A 22,945-nucleotide genomic window follows, 5' to 3' on the forward strand; every position below is an offset into this window, starting at 1 on the left:
CAAGCAACTTGAGTTTTCGTTCCCATTTTTTCTGTTAGGATTATGTTTTTCCTTTTCTGCTTAGGAGATTCATTATGAAAAATCTGTCTTATGGGGATTTAGTACTGATTTATTTTTTTTCTGAACTCTTTTGCATGGTTTACAATACAAGAAACCATTACATAAATAACTAATAATACGATTCTATTATTTGTATTAAGAGTTAGAATCAAATGATTCTATTAAATAACTTTTTAAATAGTATTAAAAAATGCCAATATGACAAATATTAATGATAGTCATAGATAGTTAAATACTGCAACAAATATTAATAACTTTTATGACGGAGACCTCCCAACAAGTACAAACTTCATATTTTTCTTTATTAGAGGCTTGTGTTATTGTGTACATTACTTTATGACTAATGTTATTCATTAATAGAGCATGGCTTTTTTTATTTGTTGTCCTAACCTTATGCCAATTACCTGTTTTTTTTAGAATAAATGGTTAAATTAGTACTTGAAAGATCACTTATTCTCTAAATTGGTTTCTAGAAATTTTTCAATCAAATTCGTTTTTCAAAAATTTTTAGTTACGTTGGTCCTTCTGTCACTTTCTTTGCTAACAGTGTCAGAATTTACTAATGTGACACTTTAAGTGACACCCACAAGACACATCTAAGAGTCAAAATTGGTTGTTAACATAATAAGTTTATAAAATTTGATCAAATCAAAACCTAATGGAAGGAGATATTGAGGAATTGAAATTCTTCAATTTGGAGTTTGATTTGATCTAATTTCATAAACTTACCATGATACCCCTAATTATGACTACTAGGTGTGTGTTGTGGTATCATATAATGTACCACATCAACAAATTCTAATTCCGTTAACAACGAAAGTGACAGAAGAACCACATGACTAATTTAAAATTTTTTAAAGATAAATTTGATTAAAAAATATTTTAAGGACTATTTTGCAGAAAGAATGATCTTTTCAAAAATTAATTTACTATTTTTTTCCAACTATGCAAAACTACAAACCGAAAAAACGGTTAATTAGTTACATCAAAGTATGAACTCCAAATAGTAGAAACTAGGAAGCATTTATTGAATCACTAAGAGAAAAATAGGGTGGTTGTTCACAATTTCAAACATTATGTACCATTATTTATTGTCTAACAGAATATCAACATCACCACTTAGCACAAATCCTTTGGAACATACAATTAAAATAACAAAAGAATAGTTGTAATTTAAGCAATGTCTTATGCATCATAACCATGAAATTGTATCAATTTTATTCATTTTCTCCGTTTATTAGGGGGTTGATTGGTTGGTGGGGCTAAGGGATTGGTCATCTTATCTGCATAACTCACATGGCACCAAAAAGTGTTAGGTCCAAATTCAATTCCACATTAAAAATATTGACCACCAATGCTGACAATTGGACAAGTTCTTTCTAAGGAAGGACCTTCAAATTTCAATAGAGACTCCAAGTGGCTCAAGTAAGTGTCCCTTTCACTTGACAGCACTACACTCTTTAAAGTTGGAAGGACTAGTAAAGGTCCTTCATTATAATTTGCTGTCAGAATTAAAATAAAGGAATGAAGATTCAATGATTCATTGTTAATTATTTGTGCATAAATATTGTGTCCACTCACAACTTCTGTATACTATTAAATTTGCTGACAAAATATTCAATTACATAATGACATATCAATAAAAATAATTATCTTTTATATTGGTAGCATAAATAGTCATAAAAAAATAGATATAATTACACTGTCATTGCATCAAAATCAAATTCGTGTAAATACGGCTTTAGATAAAGATAATAACTAAAACTCAATAGATGATTTGATATACTTAACTAAATTATTTAAAATTATAAGTGTTAATATCTTAACTAACATCTTCGTGTGAGTAGTCAGAAATCTATCCCAATTCATTGAAAGTAATAACTTTTCAGCAGGCCGCTTGGTGAATGTATCTGACATAAAAAATCTTAAGTTGACTTCAAAATCTTTCATTGCCAGACAATTTCATCTACTACAAGTCAAAGTAAAAATATCTTCTTTTGTTATTAAAAAAAGGCATTTCACCTTTTAAACAATATTTCTAGATTTTGACTTGTATAGATTTCTTTGAGGACCATTCATTGGAGTCAATTGCTGACTTTTGTTTATGGTCTTAAGCTTGAAATCCAAAACCTGCACCAGTTGCAGTTCAAACTAACTCTCAAACTTGGATAAAGTGATACACTGAAAATTGATGTATTTGAACAATTCATTATCTTGAGTGAATTTTTTTTATGTAACAAAAAAAGTACAAAAGAATTTGAATATAGGACACTTTGAAAGATGAAAAAATACACAAAATATGTTATTACTTCTATTTCAATCAAATCTGATTAATCTAAAGAATACAATGCCAGAAAGAAGCATAACTCAAACTTTTCCAATCATATTGATTGAATACATACAATGCACACTAATTGGAACAAAAAGGTTTAGGCATGGAGACCCAAACCTGTTTGTGAATACATACAAGCCTCTGTTAGAGAACAGGATTATTCTAAGGGCTATCTTATATCACCTCCTATGTGGATTTTGCAAACATTTTTGAGATCCCTCAAAGAAATCCAGAAGGTAATTTTCTAAATCATCAGCATTGTATTTGATGTACTTGTCATTTAGGTGACAATTATGCCTTCCAAAAAATGTCCTATAAGCTTGGATTACCTTGAGTGATATCGAAATTCGCAAATCCTCGCGAAGCTGAACATCCGGGATAAGCCAAGCTGTTTGGATCCTGTAAACATCCTCAAAGCCGAGGTAGAAGCTCCTCAGCCTCTCCCTAAGAAGAGTTTTTGAGATGGAGGTTGTCCCAGGAACATGAATCCCTTCATCCTTAAGCAAGTTGAGAATGGAACTCCAACTAGCTCTCTCATATTTCATTGCATGCTGCTGAAACTTCCAGTTGCGCTTTCGAATCCATTCGTCTCCATATATGAGCCGAAGTTCAGACCCCTTAACTTTTTCAGCCATGTAATGTAGGTTGTTCATTAAGAACAAATGCTGCAATGGAACCTCTTTATACAACAAAGACTTCTCCTCAAGGTTACTTTCCAAGACCGATGCAACCGATCGGAAGTGGAGGGTCATTGAGGAGACTCCACTCGGAGAACCCGGGCTTTTGCTATCTTCTTCTGTACCTGGACTCATATCAGGTGACAGGGAAATGGCATCCTCTTCGTCTCGATCCTTCAGAAGCAGATTAAGTGATTCACTGTAATCAGTGAGAGTCCTCAGATAATTCATGACATATCTTGTCAAAGGATGTATTCCACCACCTATGAAAGGATTTGTAGATGCATTTGCTGCAATGGCATTTTCAAATTCAATAAATGTCACCCTCACGCAATCACCAAGTCTCTTCAAGACCTCATGGCATTCAATTCTAACAGAAGAGCCAACATCATCTAAGTACAAAGAATCCAGGTCTGGCATAAGGTCTGCCAGAACCTCATACATGTCGAGAATGCGAAAAAGTTTCTCAGGTTTGTGAGGACCAATAGACATGGCTTCACCAAAATTCAGAAGCTGCAGTATTGAAGCCTTGGATGCATCAACAAAACAAGCAATGCTAACAGGTTCACCTTCGCCGAAAATCTGGTCGCTGAGCCACCTCTCACTTGCAAGATACACCCTAACAAAGATTTTCAAAGCCCAAATCCATCTCTTGATTTTTGAATTCAAAGTGCCCCATTCCATCTTCAAGACATCTTCAATACTTAACCTTTCCATTTCAAGAATGAAGAGGCACTCATCTAAAGCATCCCTTCTGACAATTGTATAAGCATGAGAACATTCTTGGACATAATTAGAAGCAAACAATAGATTTGCAATGCACCTGAGATCCGGGATCACACCCGGATGGACTAAATCAATTATGTGCTCCTCTGCAGCTCTGCTGACACTATCTCTTTGAAGTGATTCCTCAACTGATTCATCACCCAAGGAGACGATAGAGTTCTCATCAACAGGATCTTCTTCGCTCGATCGAAAAGACACATATTCAGGTTCAAAAGGTTGCCTGTTCTGGATAAGCAAGTTCCTGAACTCTTCCTCGAGGCGTGCCATAGCTGTTTGAAGAACACTATAAGCCCTCTGCAAAAGCTTATACTCTTGGTCATCTTTACTCAAATTGAAACTCTCCAACTTCTCAATCAAACGGCGAGCTTCATTAGCCGCATTCAAATACTCAGATGCTTCTTCGGGCCCTAAATCCCAAATCATAGACTGATCTTCCTCCCATCTCATGATTTTCTCCTGAATCACATTGATCCGATCCTCAGTAGCATTCACACCACCTTCCTCCTCCTCTTCCTCTTCCTCCTCATCCTCCTCCCCTTCCTTCCCCTCCTCCATCTCACTAGGAATGCTCATGGATGACAACTTGGAGCCAAGATCAGCCAGAATCTTCTTGGCATCAGTGGTAAGGTTCTTGTTTGATCCTAATGCCTTCACAATATGTCTTGCTGCAGCTATCAAATTCTCTTCTCTTTCTAGTTCAGGAATCACAGGCTCAGATTCCTCAACAGCCATAAGGAACCCAAAGAAAAAACTCCAAACAAAAAAGGAAACAAGATTGATTGAATCCTAAATACAATACCACTTCCTTCTGTAAAATGAAAAATCCTTTCACCACACAGCTTCAATAGTAGTAGCTCACAATACACACCACACAGAAGAACGAATTAGCAGCAGAACCTTATCAGGACCAATCAATAAAGCTCAAAAAACAAATTTTGCACATGGGTATGAAGAAAAACCTCCTTTTTCCTGCATAAACCCCAAAAAGTTACCTTTTTTTAGTCAAAGACACAGAACAAAACCTATTACTACAATAATCAAGTACTTATATACTACAACCCCAAAAATGAACCATGAACAATACAAAAGAATAACATCAGTACAATAACAAGAAGAATAAGAAGAAGAAAGCACAAAGGCCTACCTCAACCTCCACAGAAGAATAAGGTTAAAACAGTTGGAGTCTTCAGCAAAGATCTGCAGAGACAATAGAAACACAAGGGAGAAGAAACTGTACGGTGCAAAGTGCAGTCTCAGCTGTGTTGTTTTGGGATTAACTGATTAAGAGAAGAAGGAAGTGAAAGAGAGAGCAAGATTTTTGGAGCTCCAAAAATCTGAATCCAAGAAAAGAAATGATGGGTGTGGCTGCAATTTCTATGACCAATCTCTCTCTCTCTCTCTTTCTTTTTGTGTCTTTCCTTATTCACTGGCTTCAACTACTTATTACAAACTTACAAACAAACCTTAAAAAATTGGAAAATTTCGTACAAGTCCTTTGTCCGCTTGTGATGACTTTTTATCTCTCTGTTACTATATTTTATATCATCTTACACATGCTTTAATTTAATAGCTCATTTAAGATATGCTGTTCTCTAATTAAAACTTTTTAATTAAAGTTTAATCTCCGTGTGTAGAGAAAAAGAAAGAACTATGATGGCAAAATGACTTTTTGAACTCACAAATATTCTTTTATTATAATTTATGGCGGTTTCAGATTCAAATTAAACTTTATGTATGGATTAACTGATTTTGTGATTCTACTAAATATATCATATTATTTTGTATCTAATAAATATATTAGTGATTTATTAATGTTCTATTGAATTATTGTAACCAAGTTTGCGGTTTTTTTATATGGAAATAAAAATAGTGATATACCTTAATATTGTAATTTTGGGTGTTTTTTAAAAATATAAAAGATACACAAATCGAAAGGTCCGATTTTTATACTTCAAATTTTTTATTTTTTTTAACAGAAATCCCTCAGTCTGATTTTTGTATTCTCACAAATTCCTCGATTCAATTTCATAAATTCTTCGGTCCAATTTTTGTATTTCTCACAAATCGAACAGTCCGATTTTTGTTTGTCTAACTAAACAGTTCCACATTTGAGAATAACAACCCCATCAATTCACATTTAGAAAAAATACCGTTGCTATCCCAATATAAAAAACAAAATCTGCAAGTTTGGTAAATGATGACTAATGCCAAAAAAAAAAAAGAAAAAAAAAACAACAATAAGTCAATAACAAAAACAACTAAGCTCTTTCACCACTATTTAGTTTTTGACCTGAATCTTTTTCTTTATGCTGGATTTTTTTTCACACATGGTGGCTGATGTTGTGGGGTGTTTTTCTCCCTTAATTGCTGGCAACTTTTGGTAAGATTATAAGTAGGCGATTCCTTATTTTGAATTTGGATTTTTTATTATTATCAAGTACCAAAACATAAAATAAAATCCATCAACCGTGTACATTATAGTATCCCATTTCAAAAGTAATGTGCTTTAACCTTTTTTTTAATGGTTTCTTTTTATAAAGGCATCAGATCTTTCTAGTTTTTGTTATTGATTAGCGGTTATGATCAATTTGGGCGGCACAAAATTAATAATAAACAACTAGAGACAATAATTAATTTTGAAAATAACTAATTTAACTATCAATTTTTGATATACTCCTAAAATAGTTATTTTTTAAAACCCAAACCTAAATGGTAAGCGATCATAAAATTATGTCCCATCTAGGTCCATTGCTACTTTCTCGGGTCTTTTTTCAATTCAATTCTGTTTGACCAAAAAAAAAAAAATTCAATTCTTCTCCATCCATTTTTTCTCTTCTTGAATTCCCACCCTCGTTATGCCTCATTCAATTTAATGAAATGGAGAAACATATATACACACACAAAAATAAACAAATAAATAAACAAAACGGTTTAATTTGGTCCATGGTGTAAAAGAAGCTAAGGTATGGTTTGAACTTTGAAGTGGTACAATTACAAAAATGCCCCCGTTGTTATATGTTGCCATGTTGGTCTTGCTGGATCCCCACTTTTTCATTGTGAAGACGAGACCAAACAAAATCAAAGCTATAGAAAGATAGTTATCCTAATTTCTATTCAACATTGCATACCCTAGTACTACTACTTCTTCTTCTTCTTCTCTTGTTTTTTTGTTGAGGTGTGAACAGACTTTACAAATGATGTTGTGGAAGAACCGCGCATGAATAATGCTTTGAATCTTATTAACAATTGTTAGTTAGGTTATTAATTAATCAAGCTCTATACGGATAGTCTTTTTTTATTTAAAGTCATGTTGAGAAAAATATTTTTACCAAATGAATGGTTATAGAAGTATTTACATATTATTTAATTTAGAGAAATTTTTAGTGACTAAAAATTTTTAGTATTTTTTATTATCATTTGATCATTACAAATATTAAATTATTTTTAATAAATAAATTTTACTAATTCATATATTCAATCTCTTAAAAATATAAGTGCAGGCTGTATTAATTTATGTGTATAAAATTTTAGTAAATAAAGGTGCAATTATGCAAATTATATATTTTATGTATAAATAATTTCTGTAAATATGAATATAAATTATTATTAGTCAAATATTAGTAAAAAATAATAATATTTACTGATCATATAACATTATTTTTTAATTTATTAGAAAACATGCATAAGTAGACATGAAAGGGGATTATTTTTTTGCCTTATTAATAGAAAATAGTGAATGTATACAATTTTTGTTTAAAGTTAGGAGTGAAACTCAAATCCAAATTTCTAGGTAAATATAAAAAGACTATATCATTTGAGTTATATAACTCGTTGGTAAATATATACTATTGTTATTTCTTGTATAAATAATAGGTGTTTAATAATGTTAGGAGAACTATGAAAAATTTAAGAAAAAAAATAGAACTTTAATTTATTTTTCATGTCACAAACTATTTTTTAATTAAAAAATAATGTTAACCGTTCTTTTTTTAGTTGTTTCAAACATTATAAATTACATTGCATATTTTGTATCTGATAAAAAATATAATATTCAAATTATATTAAAGAGTTAATATAATCAATCTTTTATATTAGTTTTGTCTTTACAAAATATTTAGCAGATACATTATTATGGATAATGATTAATGTTATATTACTTTGTATCTATTAGAAGTTCAAATTCTACTACAAATTCAACATTTCTTATATCGTCGTCGCTAATAATATTAATTAGAGTTAATTAGCATGCTTTGTTAAATTATTATACTTTTAATAATAAAAGGAAAACTGCAGATTACATATTAATTAACTTGAAGCTCCGTCGCTATGTTGAAGAAGGGTCAATAACTTTTAAGGCACCACAATACGCCGCCGTTGTTCTAGATCCGTGGACGTTTCTGTCTTTTCTTACTTTGACATGATTTTGATTTTCCTTTCCATTATAGAATATGATAGAATTCGAATTGTTCCATCTATAGTTTATGACTTTATGCTAATATTTTAGTCAACCTCACCAATATCACCAGCAAGCAACACATATATATAGAGCGCTACTATAAATGGAAAAAAGCAAACGAAAGATTAGATAAGTACCGAAAGGTTCAAAGTTGAAAGTTCGTAAGAGTTATGTAATTCGCCTTATTGGCAATTTATTTAACACATGTGAATATATATATGCACGGTGCATGAACATATGGCAGTTTACCATTGTATATAATAATGATTACTTTTTTTTTTATCGAAGATAGAGAGATTCGAATTCGCGTTCTCTTAAGTGAGATGGAAAAATTATGTCATTTGATCTATAATTCATGGTATAATAGTGATTACTTAATATTCACGAAGATGTTTTAATACAAAAATGATAATTAAAAATTAATTCCGACCATCCTAATATCTGAAAGTCATCTGAATAAGATTTTAATTCGAGTCTACCAGACTCACTTTGATGTTTGAGCCGATCAAACCTCGATTTAGTCGAGTCGACTAGACTTTTTTTAATATTTTAGTCATACAAGTTTTGAATATGTTTGACTAATTCAGACGAATTAGATTAAACAGACTTGTAACTTGTGTAGATATTTAAAAGATTAAGATAAACTTAAATCGTATTAAACCATTACATAATTTAATATGTTTAACTAAATTATTTTAATATAATATATAATTACATCTTAGTTATATTTTCAAATGCAAACATTTTCATGTAGATAATCACCACATGTATATTCCATTAAATGATAATATAACTTAGGAATCATTGCAATTGTTAAATTAAACTTGTTCATGACTATCAGTCATGTTTAAACCACACATCAAATTCACTTGTTATGTGAATATCATGAGGAAGAATTAAAGATCTGAACAAAACACAACGCTCACAATTTAGAATAAACTCATTATCAAGCTCTTTCCATTAACGCCTCTTGTTAATTTTCCGATTAAGAAAAATGGCATTAAACTTTTTGTTCACAACAATATATATTGACGGCGGTAATGCAAATATAGAAATTAAATTAGCAGCTATGGCCTTTTACACTTGTTTAAAATTTTCTCTATCACCCCCATATTTTTTTCTTTTTTTCTTTTCTTCTTGGCTTCCTTTTTTCCTAACCTTGCTAGCTTCTTAATTTTGTTTTACAACGTGATTGATTATTGATTAATTTTAGGACTTAGGGAGAGGACTTCCTGAAAGAAATGATTTAAATAACTGAAGAGCTGCTCTTGGCTTGAATAATGGAACTTCATGACCTGCCCCTCTCACTGTCGCAAATGTTAGCCCTTCATATACTTCAGTCCACCCTCCAACCTTCACATAATACATCAAATTATTTTGAATTAAAATATATATAAGATGGAAAAACACCAATTAGATTTTCTAAAGGTTAAAGAAGATGAGAAAAAAATTACTTTCTAGGTAATTATTGCTCCCGTATCCTTTAAATTATTATTCTCTCTTATGTATTATCTTATATGCACACTTTTAATACATGAAATAATTTAATGTTGAACCAATCTACTATCTAATATATATAGTTAAAGTTCGAAAAAAAGGTACTTTCCAAAGACACATTGAATATTATTATAGAAAATAATCATATATTGAACTTTTTTTTCACATTATCTTTTAATTTGATAGGTTAAAGATTAATCTGTCGTAAATCTGAGTTCTATTTAATAGTTTACTGTTGATCAATGAATTGCTGCATGTGAGATTCAAACTCCGACACTTGCTTAAATGAATGAATAAGCTAACTACTCCACCAACCAAACTTACTTATATATTGAACCTATCTTATACATATAGTTATACTTCTAGGAAATGGGTGCTTTTGAAACACACATGGAATATATTGTAAGATTACACAAATATTTTTCAAATTTTATAATCTTATGAAAATAAAATAATGTATTAAGTTAATTATTTAAAAGTTTAATTACCCTGCTAATCTCTATAGTTTCGCAAAATTTTCAATTAGGTCTTTATACTTTTTTTCTTTTTAATTGAGTCTTTGCACTAAATTTTTTTAATTAGGTCCCTATACTTTTTTTTTCTTTTATTTAGGTCTCTGTACCAATTCTTTTTTTTTCAGTTGGGTCTCTATAAAATTAAGCCAATTACTACTAAGAGGAACTTAATTGAAAAAAAATTGGTGCAGAGACCCAATTTAAAAAAAAAACTATAGGGACCAACAGAGTAATTAAATCTTATTTAAATTTAATTTAAATATGTTGCGTATACAATTAAATTTATTACATAGGATAATTTATTAGCCTCTAATTTTCAAAGAATAGCAGAGTAATTGCCTTTCTACAATTATTTGTTACTTAACTTCCACTAAGGTCATTATCTAAGGATGATAAATGTTTCACTTCTTATCTTACAACTATATATATCCTTTGTTTTTTAATTTCCAAACTTGAAAAAGCCTATTTGAATTTCTTGGTTATATATGACAAACAGCCCATTATTCGAGACTTTATTATATCAAGACTAGATATATACTTAATACAACAATTTTACAAAGGATAGATGTAAAACGAAGGATAGATGTAAAACGATTAATGAATGAGAGGCAGGATTAGAAGAACAATGTGATAATTAATTAATCATTATTATTTTGCACTAACCTGATTTTTGACATACCAAGGATACCATGGTATTTTAGTTGCCACCTTAAGCTGTGCAAGTGCATATCTAGTTGCTGTAACCGGCACCACTGAATCTACGTCTCCACTATCAAACATAACATATATATTTATGATTAATTTTTGCCTTTTTAATTAATTCATGAAATTAAATAAAGTATATGCAAAGCAAAATCCAACTAACTATCTAACAAACCTGAACACCCAAACTCGTATTCTGTTGGCCATCAACTGTCTATAAATTGGTAGCACTGATACATCTGTATCATTCCAGTTTCGATTCAAAACCTCACTGCACAAAACGATCCAGAAAACAATTCAATTAACTTGATAATTATATATTAATTCTTTAATTAACAATTTAAATTAAGAGGTGACCTGCAAGCAGTCCACTTATAAGGAATTCCAGTAGTGTTAGCATGAAGTGCTTTCTGAACATCTGGTCTATTGTAGTATATCTCTGCATACTTTTCCGTACATGGATCATACCCGGACAATTGCCTGACTGCCTGATAACAAAATAAATCATTTTCATCAATTTTTCAACAAGATTATGCCATTTGCTAAATATATAATTATTCGTGCATCTTCTCCTATCAGATTAAGTTTGGAAGAAATGAAAGGAGAAGACACTGTATAATTATATCTAGCATAATGCTAAGTGCTTATTAAAATCAATTATCAAGATCAGACACTAATATAAAATATAAATTATTTATTAAAAATACATTAAATAATACATGTATTTATATTAAAATATATGATGTTTGATTTTAGTACGTATGCACATAGCATTTTTGATATTTCTAACATGTTACGTCAAGTATCTGTATTTGCTTGAATTTTTTGCATAAATTTACTTTTTTTTATTGACCTTATGCTAAAAAATTTTTCTTTTTTTTGGGATTTAATAAATATCAAACTCTAAATTTTTTCGTTCATAAAAAATTTGATAGCATATCATAAAATTACTTTTATCAAAAGCTTAAATTGATTGAAGGAAGAATATGAATAATTATATCTCTAACTGGATTATTCCTGGTTAATCTAAAGAAAATTTAACATAAAAAAAAACTAATGTGAATTTTTTAGTAAAGTCCAAAAAGAAAAATTTTGAGTAGCATAAATTAATGTCATTGTATGTTGATTTTTAAGAAATAAGACATAAAACACAAAGAGAGAGAGACAAAAATGATGGGTTTTGTTAGAATATAATTAGGAGTAATTAGGATCAATTAGTATTATTTATTATATCTAAATATTTATTATAGAAGATTACGTCTTTATTATTACAATTTTCTTAGTACCTATAAATATCCTTTTATATTGTAGGTAATTTGATAACACTCAATAATACACAAATTCTTTTTTCTAGTTTAGTCTCCTGTTTTTAACAGGTTTAAATAATTATTATATCTGAGACACAGAAGTTGTTACCGGATGATGGGGGCGATGGGGTAGGCGCATGGCACGGCGGGAGGTGGCGGCGCTGCCGTCGGAGTTGTTACAAGGAGGTGCATAGATGTTGTACTGATCAATGTTTCCGAATTCTTGATCCATGGCATAACTATATAGAGACTCACACTCATCAGATTCCTTCTGCCTGTGGAAGTCACAAGTGCTTATGAGTTGCCTGTAAGTCTGGTCAGAGATCATTGCATGGCTCCACCAATATGTCACTGTTCCTAAGTTGTCATAATAGTTGTCTGTTACTGCATTTCCAACCTGCATCATCATCATCATTTCAATTAATTAATTACTATCCATTATTTCATGACAAATTAAAGGGACTACTCCTAACAAAAAGATAAAATTTAATGGATCCCCACAATAATACAAACCTATCGATCAGTCTATCACCATCTATGCAACAATTCATATACTGTTCTCATAATACAATGGTCCTTAATCTCAAAATCGAGATAAGAAAGTGTTTGCTATATAGGATACCTATTATTATGCCAAGCTATAGTAGTTAGGTAACTTTTTGGCATCATTTAAAAAATAGGTTAAAGTATATTTTTTTTTTAAAGTTTGACAAAAGTTTTGAAATTATTCATAAATTTATTTTGTTTTAATTTTGTCTTAAAATTTTTTACTTTGCATCAAATATACTCCGACAGCCAAATTTTAAAAAATTTTAAGATTAATTCAATAATAATGCATAACAATTATATTTGATTTGCTTATGTTAAAAGTTATTCTCATGTAACTGTTGTTGAATTTGTTCTTTTTTTTTAAAAAAATTAGCCATTAAGAGTATATTTGATGTAAATCGAAAATTTTTGAAACAAAATAAAATTTAATAGTATTTTTAAAATTTTTATCAAACTTCAGAAAAAAAATATACTTTATCCCAAAAAATATTACTAATATTAAAGTAATGTTTATTTATTATATGATAACGTTTTTAAATATGAAAAATAAAAGCAAATACCATTGTTGCATAAAATTTTTTATTATAGATCAGTATTGTAAATGCATAAATGGAAGTTGAGTATACATATATTTACCATGATTCCTTTGAGATTGATGGGATACTTAGTGTTGGTGTTATAAGTGATAATTTCTCTAGCTAGTTGAGGCACATAATGGCCAGCATAGCTCTCTCCAGTGATGTAAAGCTCCCTATTTTTATAGCGTGGGAACCTTTCTAGCCATTGGACTACAAATTCCAGAGAGTCTTTTGCTGAAAAAATTGATGCAAAAACATATAAATACGGACCCATTATTAGTCATTGTTAGTAGGTGAAATTTAATATATAATTACAATGTAATGTTTGAGATACATAATTAAAGTAAAGAAAATGACATGGTAAGACAAATGGATGATAGCAAAATTGGGATTTGGCGTTATTGTGATTTGATTTGAATCACGTTTTGGAACTTTCCGTAACATCAAGAGTAGTCTTTGTACAGAAGCAGAGCTATAATAAGTACACAATTGTGGCTACTTTAAATAAGGTACGTGGATAGATAGTCAATACATAAGTTATTAGGTGATGAACGTGGACCCCCCACAAAAATTGGACTCCATAATAATTAATTGCATTTATGTTTGACACACACACATATATAACAAAATGTTGCAAGATGTACCAATATGTTATATCTATTATTTTTGTATTTACTTTTCTTCTATATCGCTCTTTGTTTTTTATATTTAAAGTTATTAACAAAAAATCTATCATTTATGGCATAAAAATGTATATAAAAGATTATGCAAATATGAAATATCGTTTCTACATATATAACAAACAACAATAAAGTACTCTTAGTACACTCATTAAGATAATTCCTAATGTATTGATAGCTTATTTTTTTAATTGAAAAACGTCACTTTAAATGATGATGTTTTTTGACTCTTAATAATAATAATAATAATGGAGAAAAATTTGAAAATTAACAACTTTAATTGATATTGACTAGTATTTTTGGTTATTAATCTAATATTTTTAATTCAGTAATTTAATATTATATTTTTAACTAATATTTTTTAATATTATTAACTAACTGCTGATAGAAAAAATAAATTATGCTGATTCTTTAAAATTGTTCATAATGATAATAATAAATTATCAAATAATGGTAACAATGATAATGATGTTAGTAGTAGTAGTTAATTTGGTGAAGCTATAGTTGATCCAGCTATTCATTTTTTGGCAATCATAAAAACCTAATCTTATCATCACTTCTTCTATATGGCCTACCAAACAATGAAAGATGCATGAACCGTGAATGGTGGTTGTAATTAATGTGTATTGAAGGGGGGAGGGTCCCTACCGGTGCGGCGGTCGCCGGTGTCATGTAGGTCGGAGGAGCGGTTGGTGTATGAGAAGCCGACGCCGGCGGGGGTTTCGAGGAATAGGAGGTTAGCGAGTGAGTTCCATGAAAACTTGTTAATGTATAGTCCTGAAGCAGACCTATTTACTCTGAATGGGCCAATCTCTTCAGAAGCTCCATATGCTACTGATGAACAACCGGGACCTAATATTTTCCATAAGGATATATATATTGTTAAGAGTATTATAAAAACAAATATTTTATCTTACATTTTTAATTTAAAAAATATTATTAAAGATACAAATTAGCTAAATTCGTAAAATAAATAATACAATATGATTCAGACACATGCATTCCATGTTATAGGTAAGAAACTTATTATTAGTAAACAAACTATATATACTTACACAAAGAATTATTATTGAATATGTAACAAATTGAAGTATGATGATAAAATGCACTCCATTAATAAATATATGGACGCGTTACGTGTACATTAAAATTAGTTACCAAAGTCAGCTACTAATATAAAATATATGCGAGAATATAAATACACGTTTAAAAATAAATTAAATCACACATGGCTGATTTTAATAACTGATTTTAGTGTCCAAATAGTATTTTTGAATAAATATACATGATTAATAGAAGACAATAAAGTTTAGAAAATGATTAACATAATTTTTACATTTAAAATTAAAGAAAAAATTACAAATATATAAGAAGAGAATAATAAACAATTTTGAGAAATATAGTTAATATGTGTCATAGGGCTCATGATAAACTTATTATTAGTGAAAAATTTTAAATATTTTCATTTAACAAAAGTAAAATAAATGCATTAAAAACTTGAATTTGTTATATTTAAAAAAAATTTCACTAATAACAAGTTTATTATGTGACTTTAAAATACATATTAATCTTAAAAAATAATATTAAAAAAATTATATGCAATGCACATTTTCTTTAAATATTTAACAATAATTTTCACTTTTCACCAAAGAAATTCTTTTTTCTTAATTATCATAGTTTTGTCACAAGTTCACCTATTTTCTGTAGCAACTTAATTTTCTATTTCCAAAGGTGATTTGAACTACTTATAATTTGAATTCAAAGGCTTCTCTGTGAAAGAAAAAAGTGGAGATATATAAGAAGATTATTTTAGGGTTAGACACACACTGAAACTCTACTAAAAATAGGGTTGCATTGATGGTGCACCAATACGCGCTGACAACTCGGCTAACAGAACCTTAAATAAGGGCTCTGAGGTTGATTAAGCCATTAATGAGGCTAGTTTTTAGTTGCTTTCAAGCATTAACTGCATGCGCGTGTGTGTATATGCGTGCGTGACTATTGTATTGTAGTGTAGTGTGAAGTGTAGCATAGACATATAGATAGATTTCAGAAGAGAGAGAATGTGAGAGACACATTCTAGAGTCATAGTCTCATAGATCGACTTGAACAAACCTTCAATATTATTAAGAGCAAGAGTGTTGCTTTGATGATGCTTCCTATCATAACCCTTTTATTAGGACAAAATATTAGGTGTTGATACAATAATATCATGCCTAGTTTATTCATAATTCATAAAACTATATTAATTACTATCTTAGATAAATATTTTCCTCCTTGTTAGGTGTAAAAATAATTATGCAAAGTTTTGACTTTTGATTCGCATTTTTTATTTTTTGTTTTTTTACTTTTAATATATATTTTTTAAAATTTTATTATTTTTTATTTTTACAAAATCTGAAAATAGAAAATATTAAAAATAAAAAAAACAAGTACACTCTAATGTTTTTAAAAGAATATTTTTTATACTTTCTATTCTATACTTTTTAAAAATAAAGACAAAAAAATATATGTTTGTAAGTTTGTATTTCTGTATTGGTATATTTTTACTTGATAAATAGAATCCAAGGGAAGAGTTGAGCATTGAAAAGTCTCTCTTTTACTAGTAACATTGTTGTCGTGTATGGGTCATTGGGTTTGTACCATTCATTGTTAGTTAGGTCATCATTCCAACCTATCCATTGCCAACCCACTCATGTGGGCTCTACGTACACTTTCTTTTGTTTTCTTTTACAGTATCCAAAAAATATTTAATGCATTTCTCCAAGCATTTCATTTTATTTTTATTTTTATTTTATTCTTCTAGAGCTAGCCTCACTTAATTGTCTATGAGACACAGGAGTAGGGTGTAATCAAACAAGGAAAAGAGAGTAACATCTAAAGGTAATAATAAAAAGTAAGTAACATAACATGTAAAAGAATAATTGTTTCCATTGATCTTTCAAATCAAATTCAACTGTTGTTTGTATGTGTGACTAAGGCCAAATATATACATATATACTTAATTTACAAAGATGCCTCCACAAGAATTCACCTAGCACCATATTGAAGAGGAAGTTCAGAAAATATTTTTGTACATTTTGTGTCTTCTATATTATATGTCGGCATAGTAGTAACTAGTAATTAAGTTATCAAAAATGTTTGGTAACAAAAAAATATTAGCAAAAAACACTCAAAATTTATTTTATTTAGTATTTATTAATTATTATGATAATTAATGAATACTAAATAAAAAAAATTTCAGCTGTTTTTTTTTTATTTTCCTATCATTACTGTTAAGTTATATTCTCTTTCATGTGGTTTAAAGTACCCAAATGAGAAGAAATAATGATGGCATTAATGTCCATAAATAAGCGATATAACAGTGATTTTAAGTATATACTACCCAAGTATATATTCAAAAGCCATGAATATGTGGATTATTTAATTTGCATGCATGCTAATTAGTAATTACTTACACTTAAATTAATAAACAAAAAAATATGTCAAAATTGAAAATGCTAAAGAAAATTAATTTGGTTGAATATAATAATCAACTTAAATTGAGAGAGATTTGAAAATGAAAAAGATGGAATGAATTAATGTCTAACCTCCATTGAGCCAAATAACAAGGGGTTTTCTGAGTGAGTTTTGAGAAGATTCAGTGAGCCAGTAGAAGAGTGCTCTACCGGCAACCTTGTTGACAGTAACATAGCCAGAAAACTGTTGAAAAGACACCTTTGGTTGACCAGGAAGTTCCAAGATCCTATCTTCTTCTTCTCCTCCTTTAACACAACTACTTGGTCCCACCACCACCACCATCACCAACAAAATCACCACCACTTGATGAAGAACAACAAAGATCCTTTTATGATGTTGTTCATCCATGCTAAGGAGGAGAGGGGAGTGTGAGTTAAGAAAAGTGATGAGAGAAAAAGAAAATGGAAAATGAGTGAGTGAGAATTATAGGGAAGGTAGGTTTGTGTGTCTCCTCAAGGGAAGGATTAAATAGGAGAGAGAGTTATTATTTATGAGTGTCATAAACAATTTAATTTGTGCACTTAGGGGTAGGAGACTCATTTTATTTATTTATTTATTTAGTTATTTTATTTGACCCTGTGTTGTATAGCTGCTACTATTTTTGGGGGGCTTCTCTTATATCCATAAATTGTTGATATGAAAACTGTAGAGGGAGGATAGACATTGTTCATGTCTTAACTACCATTGGTTAGTTCCTCAACTAGGATATAGTAATGCATGTTTGGACATTGCATCTTAGATAGAATTACAGAAATACAAGATTTTCTTTTTTTTACGGTTAATATTAGTTTTTTTTTAATTGACTCATATTAACATCCAAATGAATATTTAAATTTTAAAATATTATGTACAAAAAAAAAATTTATCATTATATATATTATTTAAGTTATTTTTAATATATATATTTATATTTTAATATGTATTTTAATTTATATGAGTGATTTATTTTTTATGTATAACTAATATGATTGTCTAGAATTATATACTAGAAAAAAAAATTCAAAATCCTATTACAAAAAAATTCTAAAGTGAAATAAAATATTCAAGTCAATGATGATTTTGTTTGAAGTCTTGAGAGAGATAAATACAAAAATATAATGTACAAACTAAAAATAAGTTATTAAATTATATATTATTTTATTTATTTTGATGTATATTTTATATTATATCATATATTTTATATATAAATGGTTGATTAGTCAGAAGCAGACCTAAATTGAATTCAGAGAGCACTAAAAATTATTTCGCAATAAAAAAAAATTAAAACAAATATTTTAAAAAGGACTGATATAAAATTTATATTCAATTTCTAAGAATAAAATGAAATGACCAGGGACATTGTCCCCTTTTGGTTAATGAAACTTTTTCATAAGATGTGGTTGAATTTTTGTGTATACAAAATATGCTTGAGAGAGGAAATATGTTAAGAATTGAAGTTAGATTTACAAGTGTAGATAAAAAAAAATTAATGGCTAATAATAATTTTATTTTATATTAATTAATACTTCTAATATCTTCAACTATTTAACCTAATATTTTTAGTCTAATAATTTACTAATATATTTTAAATTAATATTTTTAAATATTGTTGGCTAGCTAACTGCTAGTCAAAAACAACAAATATCATTAGGTTTCTAATATTACTCGATATGAGTTAAAAAAATTATTTTAAGAATAAACAAAAAATGGTTAAAATTGGTTATAAAAAATTACTCCCTAAATTTGTTTTACTTCTTGAAATTTGATATAAGAATTCGTCTTTATTTTGTATTTTATTTTAAAAATAAAATTTATACAATCTAAATATTTTGTAGATATATAAAAAAAATTAAATTGAAGAAATATTTGTTGAAAAGGATACGGATTTTAAGTTTTTTTTTTTTTTGAAATATTAATTAGTAATTACTACATCACCCTCTTTTTTTCATTTTTTTACATTCTTAACAAATATGTTTAAACCATATATTAAAATGGATGGCTGAATCTTGTTTTAATTAAATAACAATAATATTAAAAAGTATGTAATTCATGGCCGTAAATTTGAAGTGTTATCAACAAAGGTAGGCGGTGATAATATTAAGTGCTTGTTTGGGCGGCATTATTTTGATAAAAAAAATATTTTTTTTAATAAAAAAGATTTTTTTTAATGTATTTGACAAATTTCTAATAATAAGAGTAAAAGTATTAGAAAAATAAAAAATATCTTTTTTAAAAAGCTGTAATTTGTATTTTTTTAAAAGATCTGTTTTCTTTAAAAAAAATAATTTTTATGTAATAAATAAACAAAAGAGTACTTTTATATTATTATATCTAAATATAATTGATAAATAAAAAAATATTTTTACATAAAATACCAAATATAAAATTACTTTTACATCTTCATAAAATCTTTTAAAAAATTAACTTAAAAATTTTTTTTTTAAAAAGTTCATCCAAACAAATCTTAAATTCAGTGGGAACAAAAATAAAATGAAGATTATTTTACGCATTCTTGAACGGGAATGCAATGCAAGTGGCTCTCATTCACATGGTGTACGCATAGTCCCTTTGATCCTCCATTAATTAAGCTCATCAAACTTTGACTACCTCTGAACTACTCTTATTTATTTTTCATTAATTTGGATTTATATATATATATCATCCTCTTCCATCTTCATTCTACTTTGCTTCAATCTGGGTTTTGTTATTAGATAAGTTAGAATAATAGTATCAAATTTGTCTTGTACAATATATTCATAATTGACCAAATTATGTGATTCTTTTTGTCATATTGTGATTGTGATCCATATATATATGGTACAAACTTAATAATTATAGATTTTTTTGGGTTCATAATTTTGGTTCCCTCCAATTATTGCCGTCATTGCAGACGTAGATCAAATATTGGTAGCCCAAATATCTGGCAGTGCAAATTTTTTATTATTATTTTTATTACAAAATAATAAAAAAAAAGGATCAGTTTTAAATGCCTTTACACTGTTCTGCCTATAACCTGTATGGTCAGAAAGCTGTGTTGATGTAAAAGAACATGATGTCATTTACAAATTTCTGAAATGAAAAGCGACTTCTCATTTTACCAATTTCATCAAACACTCACTTAATTGATGAGGAAAAATACACAGAAAACTTCACCAAACACTCATCAAGTCCCCTACACGCTTTGCGGGACAATCCTTTTGGGTTTAAATAACATTTTTATATTATATAATATTAGTTATTATTACCTAATTAGTATTTAGGCTGTTATCTTAGTATTTAACAATAGAAATTAAAATTTTTAAAATTTTATTGATCCAAAATTAAAAAAGGAATTTATAGAGATCAAAATTTAAAAAAACACCATTTTATAAGAATCAAATATTTATTTAGATAATATCATATTTTAAAACTTAATTACTAAACTTTAAATTTAATTGTTTTGATTTTTAATAGCCTACTTAGACATAATACTAAAATAAAATTATAATAATAATTTGAAGTTCACTAAACATGCTTGATTGAGTATCTAAAAAAAACATGGTTGATCATGGCTGTGGGAATTCATGACTTGTATATGCATGTGTGTGTAATTTTAATAAATAATAAATAATGAATTTATTATTAGAATTTATATATACACATTAATTAGTAATTTAATTAGACTATGATCCGATAATAATATTTAGATAAATGCAATATAATTTTTTGAGTTAGTTTTTAGAACTGACTAGGTTGAATACAATAATTTCTAATAAAAGTGACATATAAGCTGAAAATCATATGCATAACATTATATACGTCAAATAAATTATAATCCCTTCATTCTAAGATATACCAGCGGCTAATGATGTTGTTTTAAATCAAGCTAAGGAAGTGAATTCAAATGAGAACCAGTACAAGAGAGAGCCTAAACATATATAAAAAAAGCACATTAATATATAGGGTTATAGTATCTAACCAATAATTTTTTTAACAATACAAATAACCACCAATTAAATAAAAACATATTACACCTTTAAATAACTAACTTAAATCTTAATATTAGAATAACCATCCATATATCTAGTAAAATGAACATTCGATATATTTATTGTTCACATTATTTAGTATTTTCATTATCTACATATACTTTTCTTAATATATATAATACCTTTTAGACTAAATAGTCTTTGATAAAAAAAATTACCAATTAAGCCTTTCGTCATAATAAATAATGCGTGGACATATATATCTTTTTATCAATGAATAGTACAAAACGAAACAGAGTTATTCATGTATTTTATCATTTATTGTGATTCGTGTTTCATTGTTGCTCACATGAGTATGAAAACTATGTAGTTTTAGACGGTAAACATTTATTATCTTTTAAATTTGCATATAATTTATCATGAATCCTAACACAGGTAAAATTTTACTTCAAAAGTTGTTATTCAAACGACAATCTTTCATGAATAGACATGTCACAATAGTTAACGACTTAACGGTGCATGTAAGCAATACCCTTAAATTTTACGTGATAAATTGATAGAAGAATTTTACGTGTCCACCGTTTGTTATTGTGGATGACTAAATTAATACTTTTTTATTCAGAAAATAATTAGTTCGAGGTCAAAATTTTCAGAGCCTTAATTGTTGTTTTACTCTCAAACATATCAATAACATTTAACTAAAATAAAAAAAAATGCTTGAAATGTTTAATTTTTTAAACTTAATTTAAAAAAGACAATGTTATTTCTATAAACAAGATTGGCATTATTAATCAAATTGTTAGAAGATTACAGAGACTCTAATATAATAACTCATATGTTGATAATCACCACTTTATGCATCAAACACTAAAATTAAGAATAATTAAGTTAAAAAAACAACTTGAATCAAAGTCAAACATTGTTTACATATCTAAAATAAACCTTTTTTTAGTTATGATGAATAGTTTTAACGGTTAAGGGACGGAGAAGAACTGAGGTAAAAGATTGAATAAGGAAATTGAACTTTTGTGAATGAAAACTATTATTGATGATTCTGAGAATTACAGAAAATATAGAGAAGAGTATTTATACCCATAGAGGTCACTGTCGATATTATATTATTAAAAATATCATTCATATTTTTTTTATTAATTCAAATTTTTAGGACAGATGTTACATATCAAGACAGATAGATATAACAAAATGAATAGCACTAAATCATTTAGTGGTACCCAATTTAGCTACGAGTGAGTAACTGTCGCAGAACTATTTAGCAGCGATTTAAGATCGTCCCATACCGTCGTATTTGGTGGTTTTGATGTAGTGTTTCTCATTTTATA

General features: G+C 28.3%; 2 protein-coding genes across 3 annotated transcripts; both read right to left on the reverse strand.

Moving 5' to 3' along the window:
* Nucleotides 1-2,341: 2,341 nt before the first annotated feature.
* On the reverse strand, nt 2,342-5,271 carry LOC107486631 (exocyst complex component EXO70E2). Its single transcript, XM_016107187.3, has 2 exons — nt 5,000-5,271; nt 2,342-4,824 (listed from the first exon to the last, which is right to left on the reverse strand). The coding sequence occupies exon 2, from the start codon at nt 4,585-4,587 to the stop codon at nt 2,572-2,574; it is 2,016 nt and encodes a 671-aa protein (XP_015962673.1). The 5' UTR covers nt 4,588-4,824; nt 5,000-5,271; the 3' UTR covers nt 2,342-2,571.
* Nucleotides 5,272-9,265: 3,994 nt separating this feature from the next.
* On the reverse strand, nt 9,266-18,154 carry LOC107486632 (serine carboxypeptidase-like 25). Of its 2 annotated transcripts, XM_016107188.3 has the most exons (8): nt 17,730-18,152; nt 14,788-14,991; nt 13,518-13,693; nt 12,442-12,729; nt 11,383-11,513; nt 11,201-11,296; nt 10,987-11,092; nt 9,266-9,664 (listed from the first exon to the last, which is right to left on the reverse strand). In XM_016107188.3, the coding sequence occupies exons 1-8, from the start codon at nt 18,004-18,006 to the stop codon at nt 9,521-9,523; spliced, it is 1,422 nt and encodes a 473-aa protein (XP_015962674.1). In that variant the 5' UTR covers nt 18,007-18,152; the 3' UTR covers nt 9,266-9,520. The 2 variants fall into 2 exon arrangements, with proteins under 2 accessions (XP_015962674.1, XP_015962675.1); XM_016107189.3 differs by lacking the exon at nt 14,788-14,991 and having other exon boundaries at nt 17,730-18,154.
* Between the last annotated feature and the right edge of the window lie 4,791 nt (nt 18,155-22,945).

This window comes from Arachis duranensis, chromosome 4 (genome assembly GCF_000817695.3).
Source record: "Arachis duranensis cultivar V14167 chromosome 4, aradu.V14167.gnm2.J7QH, whole genome shotgun sequence".
Classification (NCBI taxonomy): Eukaryota; Viridiplantae; Streptophyta; class Magnoliopsida; order Fabales; family Fabaceae; genus Arachis; species Arachis duranensis.